The following is a 25387-nucleotide window of genomic DNA, read 5'->3' on the forward strand; positions in this document are numbered from 1 at the left end:
CCTTATAAACTAATATATAAATAAATGAAAAATAAGCACATTCCTTGGTGAAAGCCATGGCAAGAGCCATCTAGCTCCTCCACTAGTGATATTAAAGTTACTTCTGTGATATTATGATTTGTCAATCAAACAGTACCATATTTTAATTATTATAAAACAGGTAGCTTCATTTAAGTTACAGAGAGAAATCTTGATATGGATCTTGCTTTCAGGCTGCTGGAACATTGCTTGGGTACACAGATGAACAATACTGATATTTTCTTGTGTTTATGACTAACATTATGTTATTAAGATATTAGTTACAGTTGTGATCAACATGTTAGAGAATACTCTGTTGATCCTGGAAAAGGTCAGAAGACAGTAACCACATGATTAATGGTATCAGAGTAATGCTCCCATTTGAAGCAGTGCTTAGACTGCAGAAATAGCAGAGCTGGCCTACATAGCAGAATAATAAAAATTCAACAGAAGAGATCTCGAAAGACATGTAGAAATGATGAAAAAGGAGAGCATTATATTGCAAAAACAATTTCAAATAAGTGGAGACCAAACCCATTAATATCTAGTCAATTTATGCAAATATATCTCTATACAGAGGAAATTATTGACATCAATATTAATTCCAATTCCAGAGGCAGCTGGACACATTTCTGGGAAGGGAAAAAAAAAAGTAAATGAAAGTTTCTAACTCCAGTGTGGGAGTTAAAACTGTGAGATCTAAGTATTTCCCCACTTTGTGAGAGTGGGTTTTAAGATTGCTCTTAGTCTGATGGTAAATATTGTTTGCTGTAGACTTTAAATAACACCCTGTATGATGGCAGATGAACTACTGCCTGTATATGAAAATGCTAAGTTTTCTACCAGTTCAGGGTAGCTTTTTTCAAATGGTTTTCAAGGAGTAACCTGTCCAGTTCCTTCTTCTGTATTAAGATAAGATTAACTGCTCACCATCAAGTTCTGGTTTTAACAACATAGCACCTATACTGTGTTAGCCAAAGTTCAATTTTTAAATAATTGTTCAATCTTCTCAGGGCAGAATAGCTCATATAACTGAGAGCATGTCCTTATTCTTCACTGATGTCAGAGAGAGTTAAAAATGTGTAGCAGCTTCAGTATTACTGAAGTACAAAGGAAATGCTGTACCTGCATTTTGTTCTTTTAGGGATTGGCCCATATAATGAAATGGATATAGGGAAGCTTGTTCTCCAATCCATGACAAAATTGTTGAACAGATGTTTGCTTTGAAAAATTCCACATAGGCCAGGTGACTTTTAAAATACCTTCATGAATTTGTCTCACCTAAATATAGTCATATAGATTTTGTTCATTATCTGAAGAAATTGTTATAGTCAGTCCCATTGAAAAGTTGAGCTTTACACAGAAGGTTTTACCTGCACCCATAATACACTGGGTAATTTTTTTAAATAAATGCAAAAATGAAATGCAAAGTGCAAGACAACTTTCTAATCAGGAAGCAGCATCATTAAAATCTATGCAGTGATATTGACTGTAGTATTACAAAAGTGGAGAAGTGTTACCTATGTAAGAGCTCATGGCCCATAACTATCCAAGTATCACAAAACTTCAGCATTTCTCTTCCCATAAGATTTTTCTTTTTGGATATGTAATACTGGTTTGGGGTGTTATAGAGCATGTGGAGCCAGGCATTTCCCTTATGGATACAAGTTTAAAGAAGCTGAAACAGGTTATTTCATGAAAGGTCACTTGTCATATTCTGCCTCCAAAACTGGGTCAAAACCCATAAGGGAAATAATTTCACACATTGGATTCAGGATTTTGGCAAGTCAGGCCATTTTTGGCCCCAACTACATGTCTTTAAAATGATCAATAAAAGAACTTCAGTCCTGAGCAGCACTGGGCACTTTCTTCCTTGTGAAGGAAGAAAGAAGAGCTCAGATGGTTCACAATATTTGTAAGACTGCTAACAAACTGTCAGAAGCACTGTTTTAAAAAACAGGAGTTACAGCATAAGAGCATGATTATAAACATTTTCCTTTCAGGTCTTGGTTTGTTTGCACATTCTCCACAAGGATTAAGGAAGAAGAGTGCAGTTGTATTTACAGAATAATCTCCTCTATGCAACAGAGGTAAAGCTTTTTTCATTTTCTATTCATTTTTGAGAGAGAATTCTCCACTTGAACTGATGGAGCCTGGCAGGCCCATTGGTGTAGTCTCAAGCAGCAAGAACGTGCTGCCCTCATATGCCTAACAAAGCTCCTGGTCTGCTTCAGCAGGCAGATCAAATCCGTGTCCTCTCATGCACAACGCTGCCACGTTCCCTCCCTCTGCCACAGCTCCCTCCTACACCATCTGATTTCCTTATTCTCCTCAAAAACGGGAGGGGATAGGAAGAGCTACTCTGGATACTACTATTTCTGCTTAGTCTTGGACGCTGTAGCTGAAGGGAATACTAATTTCCTTTTAACATCAAGGAACACATTTTAAAATAAGGAGAAACAAAACATGCAAGGTCTAAAGCGAAAGACACCATGCAGAGTTAATTCTGTACTCCCCTCCCCATGTTCATCTTCCAGATTTACAGTTCCGTGCCAACAGAAAGAAAATGTCAACAGTGCCATACCTGGCCAGTTTCCTCAAAACAAAAGGAAGTAACAAACTCTCTAAGAAAGGACAAGTCTTGACTTTTTTTCTAAAGGGACTTGCCCAAAAGAGACTTTTTTCTATAGATATTTTTTTTCACTGATTTAATACATTTCCACAATGCTTTTTTCATTGTCAAATATAGCAGGAAAATTCAGTGAAATTAATGGAGTGTTCTTGGTTTGCTTTGGTATAGTAGTAAACAATATTTGATGAAAGGCAGCTGTATGGAAACTATGGTGAGTTAATAAAGAAATCTTTCTTTATTAACACTGTACCACTCTTATACACACCAGTGTCTTACTTCAGCAGCAGATCTACTGACTACAGGATGAAGTAATGCAAGAATTTAAAAAGTGTGGCATAGTATTGCTTCCTATTTAGGAGTCAATGTTCTTATTCCCACGTGTCAGGTCTCTGTTCATATATTGAAATATTTTTAGTAAATCAAAAATGGAAATGTATACTTTACACCAGTTATACCCAGTTGTTCATTTTTCTTTAAAAAATCAGCCCCCATTAAAAAAAAAAAACAGTTTCCATTATGCATTGGTTTTTTTGATAAGCAGTACTATCCCTTTCCTAAGTGAATTTTTTCATAGACATGAAGGGGATTCAAATGTTTATGCAGCCATTGGCTAGGCAAGGGAAAGAACACAATCTTATCTAAGGAAATAGATGACAAATCCTTCTCTGTGTGTTTCTTGCTGCCAGCCAAAATGGAGTAACACTTAGTACTTTTGCTTTGGCCTACCTAATACTCTCGGTGCATTAAACTTCTGCTTATTAATAAGGTTCAGTATAGAAAAAAAATGTAGGTGTTCTTTTTTGTTTTGGTTTTCTGCTATTGTAGTGATGAATATTTAAAAGAAGGTGACTATGAACACAGCCTACAGATTATATCAATTGTTGGTACTATTAAATGTTTGGATAGATAAATTATTTTTAAGCATTGCAGCCTTTTTTCAGAACATTAGTAGTGTAAAATGAGCTAGAATAGAATATTTTAGTTAAACACTCGAGGACTAAGAGGTTACTTCAATTCTTCACTCAATTAATATATTTATAGATTGCCAAAGGGATTTCCAAATTCCTTTTCAAATTAATGTTAAACCTATCCCACAACAGGAATAAGAGAGAACTTATTAAAAAAAAAAAAAGCTACAGATATTCTTTTTCAGAACATGACTAGCTATTATGTGTACTGAGTGGGTGACTGTTTTGCCATGTGATCATGACTTTCCAAGTTTCTATATAATCCTGCCTTGAACAGTTTCATGTACAAGATCACAGACGCTGTTAAGTAATCAAGGCAACAGACAACCTTTGCTAAGACCCACTTCAGAAATCTAATCTTTATGCATACATGACTTGAGGATATGTGAATGATTTTCCAATCCCCCATAATTCTACTTCCATAAACTGAGACAGAATATCCTTTCAGAATACTTCACACCTGTACTTTAGATAGCAAATACTTTTATTCACAGAAGCAGGACCTATTTAAGCCATAATTTGCAGGAATGACTATAACTTCACTCTGTTCTGGGCATTGTGAGTGTTACGAGCCTTCTTTTTTTGCCTGCATAAAGATCCTATAGAGAGAGACTGAAGCAAGCAAGAGCTTTTTGCAAACAAGCTCTGTGGATTTAAAAAATAAATTGGGACCCATGTATTGTTTTCTCAATTTATATTCAAAATGTCTAAAGGATTATCATACCTTCCTCAACAAAAACCACCTTTCCAAAAGTGTCACTGACACACGCTGTTGACTAAAATTTCTGCAATGTGCTTTTTACCTCAGTAGTAAAGCATATCCATATCAGCCCGTTTATAAATAGCAAATAATAGCTCATGGACTGGTGATACATTTTCAGGAGTATTTCTGTGACATTCTCTGTTCATTTCAAAATAAGCAGTTAATCAAAAAGTCATGCAGAAACTTCAGTAAAAATGAGGCTCCAGGTGTTGAGTTGATCTCTTGGACTGTCTTTCAAAGGATGACTCTTCATCCAAGCCTTAAAAATTGTGGGCTACACCATTAGCAGTCGGGGCAAGAGGAAGTTTTCTGCCACACTGCATGTCCAGTAGAAGGTATCCTTTCATTGTATTTCATCACTGAAGTTGCCCAATATGCTGGGATCTATTTAGACTCTTTAATGGATCTGTTTGCCTTTTTTAATGCCTTTCCCCCATCTGCTTTATTTTCATGTGCCTGGGATTAGCATAAAGAATCAGACAGGCTGCAAACTTGACAAATGTGTTATGCCTTGATTTTGAACTGCTGTAACAATCTGGGTTTGGAATATGTTGTTAAAGACACTGGGCTCTGTCCCGAGCTGCCCACCTGCCTATCCACCACTAGGCAGCCAGGATCTGGAGTAGATGGTACACAGCATTCCTAACTCTAGGTGGGGGAGGTTCTTTTTGATAGAACTCAGCCATTACACCGTGGAGACAGTTAGAACACACACATACATGGATGCGGCAAGACTTTCATATTCCATTTTTTACTTCTCAACAGTAACTGAAAAAATGTTAAGAAATTCTACAATAGCTTTTCCTTTTTGTGTCTTCCTCTTCCCTTCCACCCTGACTCATTTTCACAGCTTAGAAATTTTACAAATAGCTCACACACTTGCAAGGGCTGGAGGAGTAGAGAAGGTCCTGCCAAAACCATTTTGCAGCTGGAGAGGGAGGGTGAGATGGCATTTGTTTACATCCTTCTGTTGAGAAGTAAAAACATTTTCCAATCCTTGAAACTGTTGGAAGGGGGAACACATCAGGCTTTCTATAATTCAGTGTTTAAGGATTTGTTTTTCTATTTATGCACAGTATATCTGGGAACACTTGCTGGATCTTTTTAGAGAGAGGGTCAGGCACTGCAGATAAAAATGTACTACTGTCTGTGCAGACTCCACAATTATCCCTAGTCTTCCTCAATATGCATGTTCTGTGCTAACCCGGGCTGGGGCACCACAGGAGCTCTGCTCAGCAAAGTTGGTCTCTCTCGGTCGCCTTGCAGGGGAATGCAGCCTGCCTGGCAGGAGTTGTCTGTTTGGCAGGGACACATGGGCTCCTCTCTCCTCTCTAGGGGCTGGCAGAAGGTAGGGGGGAAGGGGACCCTGCTGCCTGGCACTCAGCCTTACCTGGACATGTGCTCCCGCTGGGGTCTGTGTGCCTTCTCCAGCCCTAGTTTGGTGAAGATCCCCACCAGCACCATGACTGCTACAACCCCACAGATGATGTAGACAATAAGGTTGGTTTTATCCCGGGTAGGGTCATGCAGAGGGTCGTCTATGCGGGAAGGAGGCTTCCCAGTGTTCATCCACAACGGCGTCTCATAGTTTGTGCAGGTGCTTTGATCCAGCCTTGTCTTCTTGAACTTGCAGCAAAACCTGAAGCCACAAGTGCCACAGCAGAAGATGAACTCCCCCGAGCTGCAGTTAAAGGGGGGGTCCCACTGCCCCATAACGTCAAAATAGCCCCTGCAGAAGTCTGGGGTGGGAGGTGGCTCGGAGGGGTCTATCTGCTCCCCGAGGCTGGAGTGGTTTCCTCCCGAGAGCACCACAAAGCTCCCCAGCTGCTGGCCAGCTTTTTCCTGAGCTCGACACACCAGCGTGAGAAGGTCCGCCACCAAGTAGCCGAAGAGCAGCCGAATAAAGCCTTCCATTCTGCCTCCCAGCCCCGGCTCAGCGATGCTGCTGCCGCCGCCACTCGAGCTGCTGGATGCTGCGCTGCGCCAGGAGCTGAACATAAAGGGGCTCCGTCAGGAGCCGGGCGTCCGCTCAGCCCGCGCTCGCCTCCAGCACCACGGACAGCCCCGAACGGGCCGGGCAGGGTCCGCAGCCCCCGCGCAGGGTCCGCAGCCCAGCCCCGCTCCGCTCCGGAGCAGCGGGCGCGCGGCACTTGTGGAGCGGAGTGCGCGTGAGAGGGAGCGCGGGAGGAGGAGGAGAAGGAGGAGGAGGAAGAGGAGGACCGAGGGGTGGAGGTGGCGGCGGCGTGCGGGGCACCGCGCCGGGCTGGCGAGAGGGGCGTGGAGGGGCCGCCAAGCGGGAGGGTTGAGGCGAGGGCGCTGCAGGGGCGGGAGGAGGAGAGGGCGAGCGAGGATCCTCCCCGCGCAGCCCGGTGCCAGCGCGGGGCGCCGGGGCACCCACCTTCCGCTCCCCCGCGGAGCCCGGCGCGGTCTCTCGCACAACTCCCTCACACACCCGCGGCGCCCGCCGAGCCCCGCCCGCGGCCGGGCTGCCAGGGCAGGGCGCGGGAGGCTGGACGGACCCGCCGCGGCATCCAGCCGCCGGGGAAGGGAGATGCGCCGTGGCGGGCGGGCGAGCGCGGTGCCAGCGGGGAGAGCCCAGCCCGTCCTCTGAGGCGGCCGCGGGAAGCTGCGTGCCAGAGACGGGGCTGCCCGCCCGCCTGTCGCCCCTCGACAGACCCGCTGAGGGGCCGGAGTCTTCTCTCTCCCCGCTCTCTCTCCCTCTCTCTCTTCCTCCCTTCCAGCCCCTCTGTGAGGCTCTCCGTCCTCGCATCAGCCCCGCCGCAGAGCCGACCCCCGCCTCGCCCCCCTCAGCCGCTCCTCGCCATCCCTTACATAAGAGACTTCCCGTCCTGGCGGGCGCTCCCCACAGGTGCGTCTCCAAAAGCGCGGGAGCGCCTCCTCGTCCCCTGCCTCCCTCAGCCCGCCCCACGCCGAGCGGGGTAGGGGCAGCCGGCCCGGGCTGGGCTGGGCTGGGGCAGCTCCGCGGCAGGAGAGCTCCTCTGCCGATAAGTAGAGCGCTCCTTCTCCCGGGAGCTCCTCTCCGAGCGCTCTCCGGAACGCACTCACCTGCGAGGCAAAGGCAGGTGCCGCGGGCGGAGCGGCGCCCATGGGGCCGCACCTCCGCTAAGGCCGGGCGGGAGCAGGCGCTGCCCCGGCCCCGGCGTGCCGAGCACAGCTACAGCGGTGCTCGCGGTGCATGCTGCCGAGCAGGGCTTTGTCTGCTAAACACGAGCTGCTCCTGCACATCATTTATTTTAAAATCTCCTTATAATGTCAATCAGTTGGCTCCAGAGGGCACGGTGAGGCAGCGGGTTGTTTGCGAGATACAGAATTGAAATAACTTCCCCTAAACAGAGAACTGACTCTGGGAAAGACTTTTTAGTGATTCGCTCTCCATCCGTGTTACTTAACTCTCTCATCTCTGTCGTTTGGTTCGGCGGTAACCTGTGCAAGTAGCAATAATATTATCCTGAATACTATGCTGCCACCAAATGTAGGAAATAAGCCCACTATGGCGTGATTTAACAGTGTGGGCTGGTGCTGAAAGCCGCTTCCCTTTTCCTCGGGGCACGTCTGCGAGTGCCTTGCCGTGGCCTCGTGGGCTGCCCTTGGCTCTGGGGAAGGCTGGTGTGCTGGGGCCCTGCCGTGCCAGGCTGCCCTCCCTCCCCTCTGCATCCCTGGCGCTCTTCAGGAACTTGGGCCAAGTCCGTGTGGAGTTGTTACTCAGTAAATAAATGGAAAGGTGAAGCAGAGGACAAAGCAGACGTTTGGAATCTGAGAGGCCTGTAGTTAGCTAATTGCAATCCTTTGCCTTCTCTTAAAAATAGACTCTAAGTACAGTGATGATTCCAGTGAACAGTTTGACAGTAAGCCTGGCATCCTTGTCCAGGAGGCAGGTTAGAAAGCCCCTTTATTTCTCACTAGAGAAAAACAATCAGTCCCAGCCAAAAAACAGCCTTCCCGGGTATTAATATTTAATTCTTAAAACCTCCACCTCATCAACATCCCCTTTCAAGTCTCCTCTGAAATCATATCATTCCTCCCATGTGTATACTTCTCTCTGCTATTATTTATTATTTAACACTTTGTGATGCAGTTTGTGCTGAAAATACTGCACAAAATGAATCTTTTCCATACTTACTATTGCACCTAGAGACATTTAAGGTCCAGTCTGTCAAGCACTTAAGATTATGCAAGTTTCCCTGTTGATTTGACAGCTAAAAAGCTGCTTAAATATTTTGCATGATTAGTGCTATACATGTGTGGAAATTATAACATCCAAAACCGATTTACTTTATGGGTTATTAATCCTGACTAAATATGGTACAAGTTTCTTGTTTTGCTGCATTCCTAGGGTTTTCCTTAAGAATTCCCCTACAAAAAAAAAGAAGCCCAAAAGATTTAGGCTAGAACCTGACATCTGTGGGATTCAGGTCCATGAGATCAGAATTCAACCCTAAGTGACGTGCTTGGGTGATCAAACCTTCTTGGAAAAGAAACCATTTTCTATAGCACCAAGAGATTTTGGATCCGACCCATGGAACCCAGAATCCATAAATAATGCTATCCTTAATTAATTATAAGTTACTTCAGATGTTATGCTTTCTCTGCTGGTTAGTTGTATTAGCAGTGAAGTTATTTTAGCTGTACCATGTCTTAGAATTCTAATAGTGAACTGGAGTTGTTCTAGACTGGGGCACAAACCATTTTTACTAGACCTGTGTTAGTGTGCTTTAATGGCTTCAGAGCATATATTTCTAAGAACACCTGCATGACCAAAATATAAACCCATTAGTTACAATAATGGAAATAAAACTAGTTGAGAGAAATTAGTATTACACAGAGTACTGAGGCACATTTTGGGTCCTTGTGTGATTTTATATAAGTTTTGCAATTAAGTCAGTCAATAAATGTCTTATTTATTTCAGTTATGCTTAACAAGTCAAGAAACATGAAAGATTTCCTGGTTTCACACAATCATCTTCCACTTTCAAGACTTCAAGAATTTCAAGACTTCTTTTCTTGACATTACTCTAAGGTAAGTAATAATTGTCTACTTTTCTACAGATTTATCCCATAAAGAATGTTCTTTGCCTCTGAAATAACTGAAAGGATGAATGTTTCAACCTGAACCTACAGAGTTCTCTTTACTCAAGTGTATATCCATTTAAGTAGGTGGAATTCTTACTTTAGGCACCAGCTGTATACAAAATTCTTGCTATATTTTCCCTCTAATTTCTTTGACTTGTTTTCACCAAGATGATGCGATTCAATGGTAATGCTTGTAGTTCAACTTTAGCCTAGAAAATAGGCACCTTTTCTGGTAATAACATATACTCATGTCACAGGGAAGCTGCATATCGACTCATACTCTGTTTGTTGAATTCTGTGTGGAATTGTATCTATAACTGATTCCTGCAGGTTTTTTTATGTAAATAAGAGAGTTTGAAAAAGAGTAAAATTAGGAGAGAAAGTCAGTGAGTTAACCTGAATGTTGAGGTGGTGGTAAATATGAAGAATATGAAACAGCTAGACCATATGGAGCAATTGTAATTATTATGTTCAAAATTCTGAATTTAATTTTTTTTATAATAAAAGTGTTGATGCAACCTTTGAGTAAATCCCTGGGACTGATTACCTGACAGAGAGAATAGTCATTTGCTGAGCACTGAGTCAATGGAGCTTTCTAGCTAATCATTATTTCCCAAAAAATGCCCTATATCATTTCTATTAACAGACACTCCAGAGCTGTGAATATCTGTCAAAAAAAGCACCTAGACAGGCCTGATCTCAGGCAGTATTGATGTGAAAGGTATTTTGTGATAAGAAATGTCATGTGGAAATTGGAATGAAGCAGTCAATGTCTGTTTCCTTGGTAGTCACTTCATGCTGTAGTGGGGTGTCTGGATGTAGATCCAAAATGTTTTGTGGCTAGAGAACAGAAGAAGTGATGATTCTTCTGTGCCAGATCAAGTGGCAGCAGGTTTGCAATCATTGCCTTTAAAAGAACAGCTCAGTGGTGGAAGATGTCTGCTGGGTAGCACTAAGGAAGCTTGAGACCTGGAAGAAGTGTCTTAGCAGACATGAGTTAAAGAACTCTTTCAAGAAAAAGAAGTGTGTTTTATCAAGGAGGCTACAAGTGACATAATGTTTATAGATACTGAAAAAAAGTCCTATGATTCACAAATCCTGTAAATCACAGTATCACACAACACAGAAGTTTGGATTTTTTTTAACAGCTCTACATTCTTGAATTCATGTAGATCAGACAGCCCCATTTGCTTCTAACAAATTCTGTTACTCCTCTATGAGCAGTGACCTTCCCCAGAGGTATTAGTCTTGCTGGGTGGTAAAAATGCATTTGGTTTTTGTTGCATAGCACACACTTCATAAGCCTTTGCTCTTTTAACCAATAACTGCAATCATTAGTGTATCAGTACAACAATGTGTGAAATCCCAACCTGCATTATGTTGACACTAAATACACTTCTGCTTTTATAAATAGTGAGCACACATCTTCTAACTAACCTTTCCCTTTTCATAAAAAAAGATTCACATATGGACTAGGACAGAAGCAGCTTGTTCTCATAATTTCATGGATTCATAGCAATTTTAATAGGAACATCTCACAAACATTGAGCACTTCTTTGTTATTGTCATAAGGTCTCAAAAAATATACTTTGCATGTAGCAAAGGGATCACCATCAAGAGATTTTAATAAGTCAAGAGGTGCTGCATGAATGAAAAACCATGAGAGACTTGATTTTATGGCTTACTGAAGCAGAATATAATTTATTGCAATTCTATAATGTAGAAATTACCTTTATAACCTAATATTTTTCCTCTTCAGTCTTCTTATAAAACCTAAACTGTAGTAATTACATGTGTTGGGTTTGAGGCAGGCAGTAACAGCAACCACATTTGGAGTGGACTTCATGAAATCCCAAGAGTTCTTGTAGCTTCAGCTTAATTCAAAAGAGATTAAGAAAATTCAGATAAATTTAGGAGATAAATAGAGCACTTGCAAATAAACATACAAGAGCAAATACATGTATAGTCCAAATGTCTTCACTATACAGCAGTAGGAAAAAAGTGGCAACAGGTCTAAACCAGCTTCCAGCAGTGCAGCTGTAAAATGAGCTGTGCCCTCAGGTTTGCCTGTTGCACAGCTACTACTCTGATCCTGAACAAGGAAAGCTGACAGCCACTTTCTCTCTTTGGTAAAACTGATGTTACTTCTGAATTGTAGCAATATTGCAAGTACCTGTGAACAAGCTACGTTTCTACTTGTTATAAATTAGACTGATATGGAATTTAGATCTGGAATGATTGACCGGGAGTCTGAGGATTAGTGCAGCTGACAAAGAAGGCTCTGCAGGTCATTGCAAACTTGTGCCAACAAAATCTTTATCTTGTTAACAAAAAAACCCCAAAGAAATATAAAAATATATAAATAAAAGCTACACAGAATCAAAAAAATTGGAACTGCTTTTGTATCTTTCCAACTGAAAAGCATACCACCTTTGTTCCCATGAGTTCAACTTTTCAAGGCAGAAAGGAAGACTTTCTAAACAGGCCTAAAATAGCATTAAAAATTGTCAAGGTTAAAGTGAGTATAATAGGCTGTATACTGTGCCTGAGCATAGAGAAGCTGTACTTAGATACAGAACAGGGCACATAGGAGAGAAAATTTTCTGATCCTCTGCTGTTTGACTCTGGCATATGTTAGACCAGCTGAGGAGCTGATCTAACCAATACCTCTTCTAAAATTCCTCAGCAACTGAGATAAAGGTGTAGACAAGTTTAGTCTACATTGTGCATTCTTCAGGCCTGGAACACCCATGGACAGACGGCAGAACAAGAAGTCAAATCGATGAGTCAGTTAAAGTCTGCCAGTTTCAGCACTAATAACCCACAAGGGCTATAGAAGAGTGCTGTAAACCTCAGAAGTGAACAACTTGCGCTTCACAGAAATGTAAAGTTGCTGTATTACTTAACTAACAAAATATTTTAGCCACCATATATTTTGCATGTCTTCCAAAATGTTCTGTCAAGCAACCAAAATCAAAAATTCTTACTGAAAATTAGACCTTTTCAGTGTGTCTTCCTGATAATAAGCTTTAATAATGTCTCCCTGTATCACTGTCACAACATGCCCATCAGGAGCTTGATGTATTTTGAGTCTTACATATAGTACTAATATATAGATGCAGGAACTTTCAGATTTATGAATAAGAAAATTTCTCTTGACAGTTCCATTTTTAAAGGAAGCTAACTGTTAAAAAGATGTTCAGGATTTTAAAATGCTAAGTCACAAGACAGATTAAATAAGTGGTACAAAGTAATTATGGTCAAAGTTCTGTGATACCTTTTTTATTCTATGACAGAGTTATCAGTGTCAGGTGATGCTGTCACCAGTTTTCAGGTGGCTGTCAGATTCACTTATGTGACTCTAGGCCTGGCCAAGAGGGCCAGATGTCAAGAAGGTTAAACATCCACGGACCAACTCAGTATCTACTAAATTCAACAACTGTCTTCTCGCTAATTTTAAATGGAAACTGCACTGCACTGAGTGATTTTGCTCAAGAGGTGCTGAATAATCACAGCTTACATGAAACTACCAGATGTCTGAGTGGTCAGTACATCTGAAAACCGGGTCACATATTTGAAAGCCCAATAATTAATTCAGAAACTAAATTTAGGCCCATATGTTGGAAAGCTGTTGACGTGCACAAATACACACACAGGTTCCAGACCACACTTTTAGGCAGATGGCAGCAACTGTCCCTTCTTGACTCCACTTGACAGCCAACTGTAAAGAGCAGTGCTAAAGCTGGCTCCAAAGGGCTTTGCTTCTCTGTCCTTTAGCATGAAAGCCAGGGAGAAGAAATAACCTACCAACCAGGTATACTGACAGATGGATCAAAAACCCAGGAAGATTTAAAGGTGGAAGAGTAAGTGCCATTATTATGTTTTCCTTCTAGACAGCATTCTGATAATATTAACAGTATTCATCATTAGTATTGCTGAGCACAGTGCAATTCTGTTACACCTACATAAATGCAATATCTATCTAGAACATCTGTCTAGGTACTCTGTTATACTATCTTGAATGAAAAGGCATCAATCTCATTTCCTTGCTCTTTGCATAAACCAGTATAAAACTGAAAATTTAATGCTTAGAGTAACCAATGTGTAGCAGAACATTCTTAATTTTTTTGGTGGTTTTATAACATATTTAGCTAGAGGTTTTTTATTATTGTGAAAGTGCAGTGATCCCACAGCTGGATAAATAATAGGACAAATAAAAGGATTTTAACTACAATGTGAAATGCACATCAGGGAGTCTTAAGAAGTGCTACAAAAAGATGCTGACAGCAGATTCTTGTGGTATCTTTTTGTTGTAGTGTTTATTTAAATCAGCAGATTATCTCTAACCTGCTAAATATAATCCAATGTTAATAAAATATTTAGGATATCTGTTCCCTAATACATATATTTTGGAGATTATTGCAAAGTACAATAAGGTTAAACACAGTTTTATCACAAAATACTGGTATCTGAGAGTACAGCTTCAGAATGGATTGTTTAATCTGTAATCGATATAGGCAAGTAACACAGGAGTAAAATGTAAAGAAACTGCAAAAGGACTATTTCAGTGTAATATAGAAATAATAGATATGTATATACTTATATATATAGTTACATATATATATATATATATATATACACACACACATAGACACATCTATAGGGACTTGTAACAGAATACTAGGTATGAGGACAATTCACAATTTTCTTGGGTGTGTGTGGGAATTAGTTTGCCATTCACCCCCACACACCTGACAGAAAGCTGGCCTTTTTAAAGGCAATTTTGTAATTTCTATACACCTTGAACCCTTAAATAGGATTTTCCAGTTTAACAAATTCTCTCTATGAATTTAGGGATTGATCTTCTTTAAAAAGAAAAAATAATATTTAAAAGGAAATTGCTCATAATTTCTATGCAAACTAGAACAGTTGACATGAGCCTTGATTATATGATTAACAAAGACATAATTTGGATGACTGAATAATAGGTTCACTTTCCTACATAAACAATGCAAATATTTCAACACATAAAATGACCATAAGTGAAAAAGAGCAGATATCTCATAATACCCAATTATCTCACTTGTTTCTGTTGCAATGTTTAATTCAAGTTATGAAAAAATGAAAACACTAAAACACTTGCACAGCAAGATTATAAATAGATCCTCCATATAAAACCTCAGCCTGGGTACTGTGTTCAAATTTTTGGTCTCATTGCACAGGATGTTTTTAGTATTTTGTCTGTTGACTATCAATAAGTAATTATAGATAGCTGTTTGCAAAGTCTTGATTCATTATTATTAACATGAATGCTACCATTAAATTAAATGGAATGAAGATTTCACTCTAAGGAACAAGATTTTATAAGTTTATTCTCATTAAGATGTTCTTTATAGGATATAATATTCTATTTCTTTCAGTGGGGTAATTTTATAATGCTAATGAAAGCAAACCCAAAATTTAACATTAAAGGCTACAGAACAAAAAAAAAAAAAAAAAAAAAAAAAAAAAAAAAACCCAAAAAAAACCAGGCAAAGCTAAATACAAAAATACAAAGGGCACAGTCTGACACTTACTATGTGAGAAAATGTAGAAATATTTAAGGAAATAATATTTCTACATACAATACAGCTTTAAGCTCCAGCACATCTGCTGTATGTTCCTGAAAATGTATTCAGCCAGCTCTCAGGTGTCTCTGTGCATCAATCCATGGAAGCCCAAGGGAGGCACGTTCTGCTGGCACAGGTATAAGAAGAGCTCTCTGGCACATACACTCAGGGAAGCTGCCTGCACTGCTGGGGAAACCAAGAAAAATCAGCATTTGTAATCAACAAATCTTGCTTCCACCTCCCTGCCTCCATCCATCCTAAACATCTTCTCTGTGCTCTGTGTAAAAGGATGAGGGCTCCTTCTCACTCCTTTCATGACCTTTCTGAAGCTGGAATTTTCTGGGACAAGAGAAGAGTCATCTCTAGACCATGTACTGATGCAATTTTCTTGGCAACTGACATACAGGTATGGAATTGAATCCCGTAGGAATCTCAGCTCCTTAAGAACAAAATGTAAAATCCCTTATTTTCACTTGCTTGTTCAATAATCATAACAATAACAACAACAAAGACATCCCTTCTAGGACTCAAGGAAAAACTACAGATCTTTTACTGTGGTTACACTTAGAACTTGTAAAGGTGTTTTGATACCATGGTGATGAACACAGCATAAATGCCAAGATAGGCATTGGATCCAGCTGGCACCTCTCCCTCCTCCCCCACACATCATGGTGTTCACCACAACAAGTTTATGATTTTGTCCTAAAAATCTGTTGAGTCCTGTTGGTCTTTATGAATTCACTTGCAGAAATCAAAAAATGCTCTCTTCCCTTTGATTTAGTCTAGACTGTATGAGAGGTGCCTGATTTTTTTTTTAAAATGATACCCATATAATATATCATTCTCTTGAAAAAAAAAAAAGCTCTTCTAAAACCCTAGCTGATAAATAAATATGAATACTCCTTCTTGGAAAAAAATTATATACCTGTCTTCTCAGTCAGTGTAGGAAAGTTTTACCCAGGATGGTATTATTATATTTGTTCAGGTGAGATTTATTGTTCAAAAGCTCAAACAGAAAGTCCTTGAAGTATCTTCTGCCTTGTACTTCTTCTGTTTACATTGGATTTATTTAAGGATGAGGGGGTTAAGATTTTTTTTATCTCGAAGATAAGATAAATACTTGCTAGACTGGGTTATGTAAGAACCCAGAAATATTACAATTCTCTTTTCTTGCAGGAAAAGTGTGAAAAATAATAGTAGTCTCATTGATTCACTAAATATTTTTTGAGATATTTACTAACTAAGTTTTAAATAGTAAACACTGCTATTTTAAATTTACAGTTTATTCCAGTTGCACAGTACAAAGATGCCATTGTGCTTGACACTACTTTGTGTCCTTGCTGGCAGCTTCATTATAAGTCAAAGGCTGAGTGGGTATGGACAAGGTGTAAATCTTTCAGCTCCAAAGTATTCTTACGACTAAGTAGAAGAACTGTTATTGCAAGGAAAGCAGACATTTATAAATCAAGGTTTATAAATCTGTTATTGAGTGCATTAAAATTAAAAAGTAAACATTTTTCACTGACAAATTAATTCTGAAAGTACTTTAGCTACTGAAATATTTTATCTGTTTACATACCTAGATGCTTCCAAAATAGTTACATTTCAAAAGGTGAAGCACTAATATTAGTAGATTAAATTCTGTGGATCTAAATGAGACCAGGTCTCCTTTTAGACAGGACGAATTTCACTCTTTATCTGCTTGAGTTGCAGAAATTTGATTAACCAAAGTTTATCCAGAAGCAAATTAGTGCTGAAGTGTGAAAATCAGAGCATTGAGACTACTATCAAAGCCCTATGCTGGCTTTTTTTATCCAAAGAGTCCAATTAAGCAAACGTGGCAGAAACCTTAAAAGTAAATATCTTCTGCTGGTCGCTAGTAAAGAATTGATCCCTCTTTTTTTGAGAGAAACTGTACCTGTTTGCCCAATGTGCAGCTGAAGGAGAAAAATAGAGTGTAATCCCAGAACTACACAGATTTCTCCTGGCTCTGGAGGCCAAGAGAAAAGACTGGAAATTCTAGTACCAGCCTGCTTATAATATAATTATTTCTGGTTGACAGCAAGGTAACAGATGCTTCCTCAGGTCAGGGCTTCCCAACTTGCTCCTAGGTAAGCTTTCTGTCCTTTTTCACACTAGCTGGACTTCAATTATTGTGGCACCTCAAGGGCATGAACAGCCCATGTGCAGATCTCTCAATCCTTTAAAATGCACACTGGGAGGGTTCCCACTACAGTTTAACAATACTAGCTTACAAAAATGCACCTGCACAGAAAAGAAATTTAGCCTTAAACAAACAGTTTGTTCAATCCCCAAAAACTTTATTAGAGAAAGCTTAGGCAAATAGAAGTTACAGTTTACTATAGTATGTCTGAAAAAAAATATGTGAGTCAACCTGGTTTTCAGTTAGGTTTTACCTTCTCTGGAGACAAATTAGTCCTGAAAGTTTTTAGAGAAGCAAATGGAATATTTGCTTTCCCACCTGCCTGTTCCAGCAAGGAATGCAATGATCTCCATCTAGGTAAGCTTGGAAGTATAATAATGAATGCTGTTTTGCTAGAAGCTCAGCACTGGCAAATTCTCACCAGTTCAGAATTATTAATGTTTTTTTCAGAAATTATCTAAGACTAGATTAGATTAGAACTGCTTGAGAACTGATAGTTTAAAAGGAACTGTCATAAATATTGTAGTGAAGTGCAGCTTGTTGATACAGTATTACATCAAATGTTCTACATCAAATAGGTATAGTAAGATCTTCACCCATTGAATCCAATTCATCACAGTTTTTTTTATATTGTATACATATTTTGTGTATATGTACATAATATATATACATAGATATGCTTTTTCCCCAAAGTCAGTTGCTCTGTTCCAATTCTCTGATTTTAAAATGTTTTCCCATAGTGCTTCTCTTGGAGAATAAACTGAAATGCAGATTCAGATACATTATTATATTCTTCTTAGCATGCTGAGCTCTTAAGATGTTTAGAAATATTGTGTAACTGCAAAAAAGACACAGTCAATTAATTCCTTCATTTGAATAATTAAACATTTAAATACTCCCTCCATACCTTATGTTCAGCTCTAGATCTATTATTAATAGTAGCTTGTACTGTATACTGCAGGAGACTGTTATGCACATGATTCCTAAAACCTGGGGAGGAGAACATTTCCTGGCACTATGAATTTACCTACCCAATGACAAAGTTGTCTTGTTCGAATTCAAACATTTACATGTTTCACACTGCAGTAATTACTCCATATGAATATTGTGCTTTTATTTTAATGAAAAATTCAGCATAGTTAATTATTCCAAAAAATGGTTATGGTTGATGAATCCATCCAATTGCATTCAACAAAAATGCTAGTCACACTTCACTATTTTTGAGCTGTTTCTGGTTTACCACTCATTACAGCACCTTGGTCTATTAAGTAAGTCCATGGGATAAATTCATGACCACGGGTTTGTGGCCAGACTCTGTGTTGTCAAGTGGGTGTTGTCAGGATGCCATGGCTAGAGAGGGTTTGTTACATCTCTGTGATGAGGACATCCCTACAGACACACAGACTCCAGCGTCCCTACTCAGTGGACTGGCATTGTTCCATTTGCTCACTCTCAGGACCATTCTGGGACAGTGTGCAATGTCCATCGTGCTTTTTGAATGAGCCTGACTATGCTTCATAGCAGGAAGGTCTTAGTGCCATTGGATTTTAAAGCTAGAAATGGGTGGCACAGTTTGTTTTGCAAGGACACTGGCTTTGTTTGCCACAGAGTATGTTTGGAAGGGTTGGATGTAGCATCTTCTCACTGGTACCCTACCCTTGTACACAGCCTTCTGCAGTTCCTTACTGTGTATTCCTGCAACCAACTGGCAAACATCAAAATTATCTTTAAGGGTTCCAAGTCATCTGCAGAAGAGGCACTTGAGTTAATTTCTATATTTTTCCTGATGTACAGGGGACATATCCTTATGCAGCATACGTAGGAAGGGATCAATAAGACCAAGCAATATTTCCGTGAATAAAAATTTACATCTCCCTTGTTTCAAAACCAGAAGAAATTGAAAGAGTAGGGAAACCACTTTTCTGGTGTCAATTAGTCTGGATTTTTATGCTTGGACATTGGACTCTATTACATTTGTAACAGAGATTTGAAAACTACTGGAGCATTAAAAATTTGAAAGAACACTCTGGGAATACAGACAGTGTTTGCTGTCGTTGACTGAGTTGTTATGAATAAGTACAACTGGAAGGAATCTGAAAAAAATCATTGCAAACATGGGGAAGGAGGCTGGTAGTTGAAGTGGAGGATAGTACAAAACAGGTGGATTACATTTGCCTTGTAGGGCATGCAGTTTTCTCCTCATCTATTTTTAATTTTAAAAGTGGAAGCTTTGTGGTGCATGTTATGTCTTCACTCATAAATCAGTCTCTGTGTGCCTCTACCTGTGTACAAATTTTTTTGTTAATTTTTTTACCCAAGGCCTGTAAAACACCTACAGGAACCTGAGGGAAGTGGAAAGTGTAATTTATTGCTGAGATAATACTGTTGAAAAATTGATCCTTTTGGTTATCTAATACAATCATTAATGGGAAAAGAAAGGTCCTTGAAATTCTGAGAAATAAAAGTTCTAGACACAGCTGAAGGAGAGTCCACACTGAAACCTGAAGAAAATCAAGTACTATTTAATTTTCAAATCACATTTCGTACAAATTAAAATAAGGGGTTTGTAATAGTGATAATTACCTATTCACCATCCTTCATCAGTCTCTGAACTAATTTTCTTTAGTCATTACTTGAGTGAAAAAAAAACTTAAATGGGTCATTTATGGTTTAAATTAATCTGTGCTTTTCCCGGAGTACCTCCTTTGTTCACCTCCAGCTTTAATTACTGAAAAACATTTTGTTTTATAGAAATCTGTGGCAAAATAGATGCATCCTTCATAGTCATCCTATTTCAGGCAGTACAGTGACTGCTATATTAGTGACATCACAGATGGTAAATTCAGTTTTAAGATCTACTTCACATGCAAAACCTGGCACACAATATGAGTGAATACTAATGTGTAGAAGAGTTCTATGGAGAGTTTAGCAAACATAAATCATTCTCCAAAGCAGCAAAGATTCTCTGAACCACTGATGCAATTTATTAGGCTGTATTTTGAGGGGATAGTAGGGGCAGAGTGGGACTCAGGAAGGCCAATTAACAAGAGGATTTATTTGCCTGATTGATGTACAACTACCTTTTCCACTTCAAAAAACCTAAGTGGAACCTTGTCCACTTAGAGGACATTTCTGTGGTGTCAAACTCCTCTCTGTAGCAGAAGCTGCATCTTTGAAAGTGGTATGACAATGGGTTCTCTTTCAGAGTTTTTTGTAGTCACACTTTTCTTCTCAGAGTCATCTGATGTCACTGTCTCTTTATATACAGTTTGTTATAACCTGTCAGATGATGATGTACATGTGTTTCTGAGAAATAGATTTGGTTAAAATTTAGGTGAACAAAAAAAAAATGCCACTTTTCTGAAAGATAATGAAATCTCTTTATAGAAGGAAAGGAAAAGGAGGTATCAGTTTTTTCAAAACACCCAAATTCCTTTTATTTTACCTGTAATGTAAAAATTAGTTTTTTCCAGTCTGAAAATAAAATGCTTTTAGCAAGGAAACAAAGAGATTAATTTGCAACACATTTTGGATTAACCAATGTAACAGGAAAAGACCAATGCCCTTGTTCTATGCCTAGTTGAAAAATATCAAAGTGCTCTGATTGTTTATTGAATTTGAATATTTCAAAGATTGCTGCTTTTTTTTTTTTTTTGGCAGAAATAACAACTGTGGTTAATGATCACCAGGGGTTTTATTATTTTTTATAATAATATGTCATTTATCAGCAAAGAAGGAGAAAGAATTCTCAAGTCACGCATACAGACACATAAACTAAATACTAATTTTTCTTCCAGTTTTCTGGTTTTGCTTGTACATGAATGGAAAATCTATTTGTTTAAAATAAGAAAAGTCCAACAAGTCCAAATTTGAGATGAAGTTTTGAAATACAAGGTTTTAAACCTAGATTTTCTGCTTAAGTCATGTAGTATATACCTGAAACCTACAGTCATCCAGGTATGTATGTGGATATCTATAATAAATAGTTTCTTCAAATCTATTTATATTCCTAATTCCCTTCTATTTGTGACTGGACAGGATGAGCAGCAGGAATCATAAACTTTAGATAGTGGGCGAATACTGCCCAAATCTGATGGCAAAAATTCTGGAGAGCAGTTAAGCCAAAAAGTTCTTATAGTTCAGGATAAGTCAATCACAAATATTCAACATCATTATGGAAATGGACACTTCAATTAAAACCTTGATTTTTTTTTTCACTCAGCTCAAGCCCTGCTGGACTCCTATGCAATTTTTCTGTGTCTAGCAGTTTCAATACAAACCCATGACCCAAATATCCATGACTTTTCAGGAGTAGACACTGAATGTATCAAAGAAATGCACCAGATCAAATAATTCCTCCTAGTCTGGCTCTCTCATTCTCTGGAGTCTTTACTAGTCAGGGCTTTCAAATTTGCTGGTAGCCCAGGGTCTCAGTCACTCAGTGAAAGGTGTGAGTTCTCAGTGTACCTGAAAATGAGATCTAAGGACATGGAATTCTAAAATCAGAGGTACCCTGAATAAAGTAGAACTCTTGAATATTTGGGAGCACAGAAAATTAGCAAGACATCTTAAAAAATGAGCAATAGCTCTAGATAGAACCTGTATCTGTGTCAGAAATTGGAATTCAGTGTGCAAAACAAATTGAGTTAAATAGTGTGTTTAACTCATTACATCAACTTTTATATCTCTCATAGTTACAGTGATTCAAGGAATATATTACAGGTTTCTTGAACAAATGGAGCCTGCCCACACTAAATGAGTCAGATAAAAATCAATTACATAGTGGATTTTTAGCTGTGGAAATAATCAATGTCATCATTGTTCCCTTCCTAGCAACAAAATATTGGTCCTGGTGAACCAATCCCTTTAAGCTGGCTTGTGCAAAGCATTTTTAATATTTTTTATATTATTTTATGGGCCCTGTGAAAGTGGAAGGCCATTTGTTATCAAGGCCAAATATTAACAGAGCCTTTTTTTTAACATTGCTAGCACTCTTCAGTGCAGTAATTAATTTTTAGTGAATTACTAAATTAATTTTTTTTGTATTGCATATCAGACCTTATGTTTTATTGTATTCTGTAATGTTTTAGGCCCAGATTACTGAATTTACTAATAAGGGCATAGCCATCCTAGAGTCTCAGCAATGGAGCAGGACATCGAAGTGTAAGAAATATTACTGTAAGTTTTCAAAAGTTCCTGATTTTTATCCATTAGCTGTTCTTGGGAACAAGAAGAGCTATATCCTATGCCAAACCTTCCAAAATGTTGCATCTGCTATGAATGCTGTCCTATTCAAGGACTTACAGGGAGAAGAGATTCTTAAAAAAAAAGACAATACATTGTATGCACTATTTATTTTTAGCATGAGTAAATCCAAATTCTTTCTAAAAAAATACAATTATGTGTGATCCATTTTTTATCATGAGGTTTTATCAATTTCCAACTTATTTTCTCCAACTTATCCCTCAAAGACTCATATATATCAGCAAGCACTGAAAACAGATGTTGATATTGGTGTGTGTATTGTTTACACCTCCACTTTCCTTGGATTCCCTGAATTCCAGATGGCACATAGTCATTCTATTCTATATATAAGATTAAAATGCTTTAGTTTCAAATCTGCATATCCGTCTGTGCATTGTAATTTTAATGCCAATGTTTAGACCAACCTTGTTATATCCTTTTCACCTTTTGTACTCTTCAAGTTTTGTTCTTTGTCATCCTGTTATTTGCTGAGATTAGAAAATAAGATTCGCATTCTTTAATCACTATTTTGCTCTTTATTTGAATTTCTCAATGGAGATAGTAAATCTTAGAATTGTTTACTTGTTTTATTAGTACTTTATCTAGGTCTCTCAAGGTGCGTACAGTCTTACTTTAAACCGCAGTAAAAAATATCGTCAAATGTCTGTTACTGGATCTTTCAGAACTTCCAAGAACTGTAAGTCTTGGCAGCATGATTTAAAGCACACTTGAGTAAGTCTTACAAGATCTGGACTCCACACATCTGCACTATTCTATTCACAGTCCTTACTAATCTAAATCTTATATAAGAATTTTATTTTCAATGCTTGCATTTCCCACTTTTAATCTCTTCTTTTCAATATACTGCATGCCCTCCCAGAATGGTACATTTCCCTCTGTATGTTCACACTAACTTTATAAAATTAGTAAAACTCTCAATTTATACTCTATAAATAAGAGGAGACACGTGTTACTGTAAATTATTTATTCAGTGCCATTATATTCATGACACTTAGTATAACAAATCAAGTCCTATGACAAAATTCTGATGCTTTATCTAGGCCCCATCTGGAATGAGTCCATAAAAATCTATAATTAAACCAACATAGATCAGTAGTAACTTTGAACGACTTAGTCATAGTAAAATGAGTTTAGCTGCACAGCATTTGGTCCATGAGCTTGGCTTCAAAAATGCATACTTCAAATTTGGCAGAGAAAAGAAAGCAGGAGAGAGCTGATATCCCTCTCCTGCATACACAGTCCTGATTCTCAGTTCTCACGTTTATACACAAATATACCTTTATTTCTGCAGATGAAAACACTGCACTCAGGCTCTAAAAACACAAGAAAATGTGTTTAAATTACAAAATTAAAATTTCTCATGGCTTCCTCATTATCATAAGTAATCCTCTAGGTGATATAAGATCAAAGGTTTTCATTTGAAGAGGAGGCAACATAGTCAGGTTGCACACTCACCATCCTGAGCATCCTGAGGCTAATCCATGATCCATCCTGCAAAGACATCAAATACAACAGACTACAAGTACTGACAACAGAATTTTGTAGAGGAGAGCATGTCTAGGAAAAAAGAGCTGTGAAATTACAGACTTAGATAAATCTAGAAGATCTTACAATCCCCATCTCTGATTCAATCTTTCAGACATGCATAACTTGACAAAAAACATGGTTGCCTTTAGCAACACATCCAGGTTAAGTACAACAAAGGTAATTCAGGTGCTGACCACAATTTCATGTCCTTGTGCTCCAGAGCCACACTATGCTGCTTTGCCAAAACAATCTACATTTTTTGGCCTGTTCTTGATGTTATTTCACTTGCAAAATTAATTCTGATTTTAGCTGAAGTCATGCAGCAGTCATATATTCTGGTTTATAGCTACTCAGCCCTATCAAGCAAATGAGAAGAAAATGGAAAAGAAATAGAAAAGGTAAAAAAAAAAATTATTTGCATGACTGAGCCAACTGCTCTTATATGAGCAGTTCTACCATGAGACTGTGATCACCCCTTCCTATGATGGTGTTGGGATATTTAGATAGGCTACACCTGAGACTTAAAAATGCACTTTAGTTTTTATTTGCTTAATATACCACATGCTGCCTCATAAAGGGGCAAATTGACAAAAACTACTTAATAAAAAAGACTTCGCCTAGCGCTTTCCGTCTAATGATCTTTAAGCAGTTTACAAGTAGGACTGAAGAAGCTGTTTTTACTTGTGGTTAATAATACCCACATTTTACAGATGGAAAAGCCATCTAGCCATAGGAATGCATTTTAGTTGACAGCATTAACCTCTTCTAACACGTTGCTGCAGATTTCACACGATGAATAGAAGCACTCAGAACTCTGCATGCTGCACCACGCAGAATAATGGGATCCCAGCTGTTCAACTGGGAAACTGCAACTGTATTGCTGTTCCTGGATGGCTGGGTCAAAAAGGAATTCTAGGTCAGAAGAGATGAAGAAAACATTGCCTTGTAAGGGTCACCCATACATTTCAGTCATCACCTCACTTGTAGCTTGGTTCTGACAGGAGCATGAACTGTGTGGGCCCTGGTCCGTGCCCGCCACAGTGCCCACAGCCAGGGCAGGGCAGGCTGAGCTCGGGGCACTGGCAGCAGGGGGACACTAGGCCTTTGCTTTTTCTGTGTAACTTTTCTTTTTCAGAGAGTTGTTGGTGATACCTAAATTCGGGAGCACGTTTAAACACTGAGGAAACCTGGCAAGAACAACACATGAAGACGCAAAGGAAGGTTGCCAATGCTTTTAGATATGGAGTTAAGGAACAAGCAGGTAAGGAACAAGCAGGTAAGGAACAAGCTGAATATGACGTAATCTATTACTTTATTATAATTTATTTAAAAGTCAGCGCATCTCCGGGG

At 38.9% G+C, this 25387-nt stretch overlaps 1 protein-coding gene and 1 long non-coding RNA gene across 4 annotated transcripts in view; one reads left to right on the top strand and one right to left on the bottom strand.

Annotated features, from left to right (window-relative positions):
• SHISA9 (shisa family member 9) overlaps window positions 1–7539 on the bottom strand; it is a 178421-nt gene extending 170882 nt beyond the window's left edge. The window contains exons 1-2 of one of the 3 annotated variants that reach the window (XM_031506109.2): window positions 7448–7539; window positions 5772–6371 (exon numbers count right to left, since the gene is read on the bottom strand). In XM_031506109.2, the coding sequence (XP_031361969.1) occupies window positions 5772–6295 (524 nt within the window). In that variant the 5' untranslated portion in view covers window positions 6296–6371; window positions 7448–7539. Of the gene's footprint in view, window positions 1–5771; window positions 6553–7213; window positions 7309–7447 lie in introns of those variants that run through there. The other 2 variants (XM_031506107.2, XM_031506106.2) reach the window with 2 other exon arrangements.
• LOC144247156 (uncharacterized) lies at window positions 7152–25227 on the top strand. The gene is made up of 3 exons (XR_013340854.1): window positions 7152–7250; window positions 9310–9419; window positions 25173–25227. It is a non-coding gene; the product is annotated as an uncharacterized LOC144247156 (long non-coding RNA).
• Window positions 25228–25387: the final 160 nt, after the last annotated feature.

Source organism: Lonchura striata, chromosome 16 (assembly GCF_046129695.1).
Source record: "Lonchura striata isolate bLonStr1 chromosome 16, bLonStr1.mat, whole genome shotgun sequence".
Classification (NCBI taxonomy): domain Eukaryota; kingdom Metazoa; phylum Chordata; class Aves; order Passeriformes; family Estrildidae; genus Lonchura; species Lonchura striata.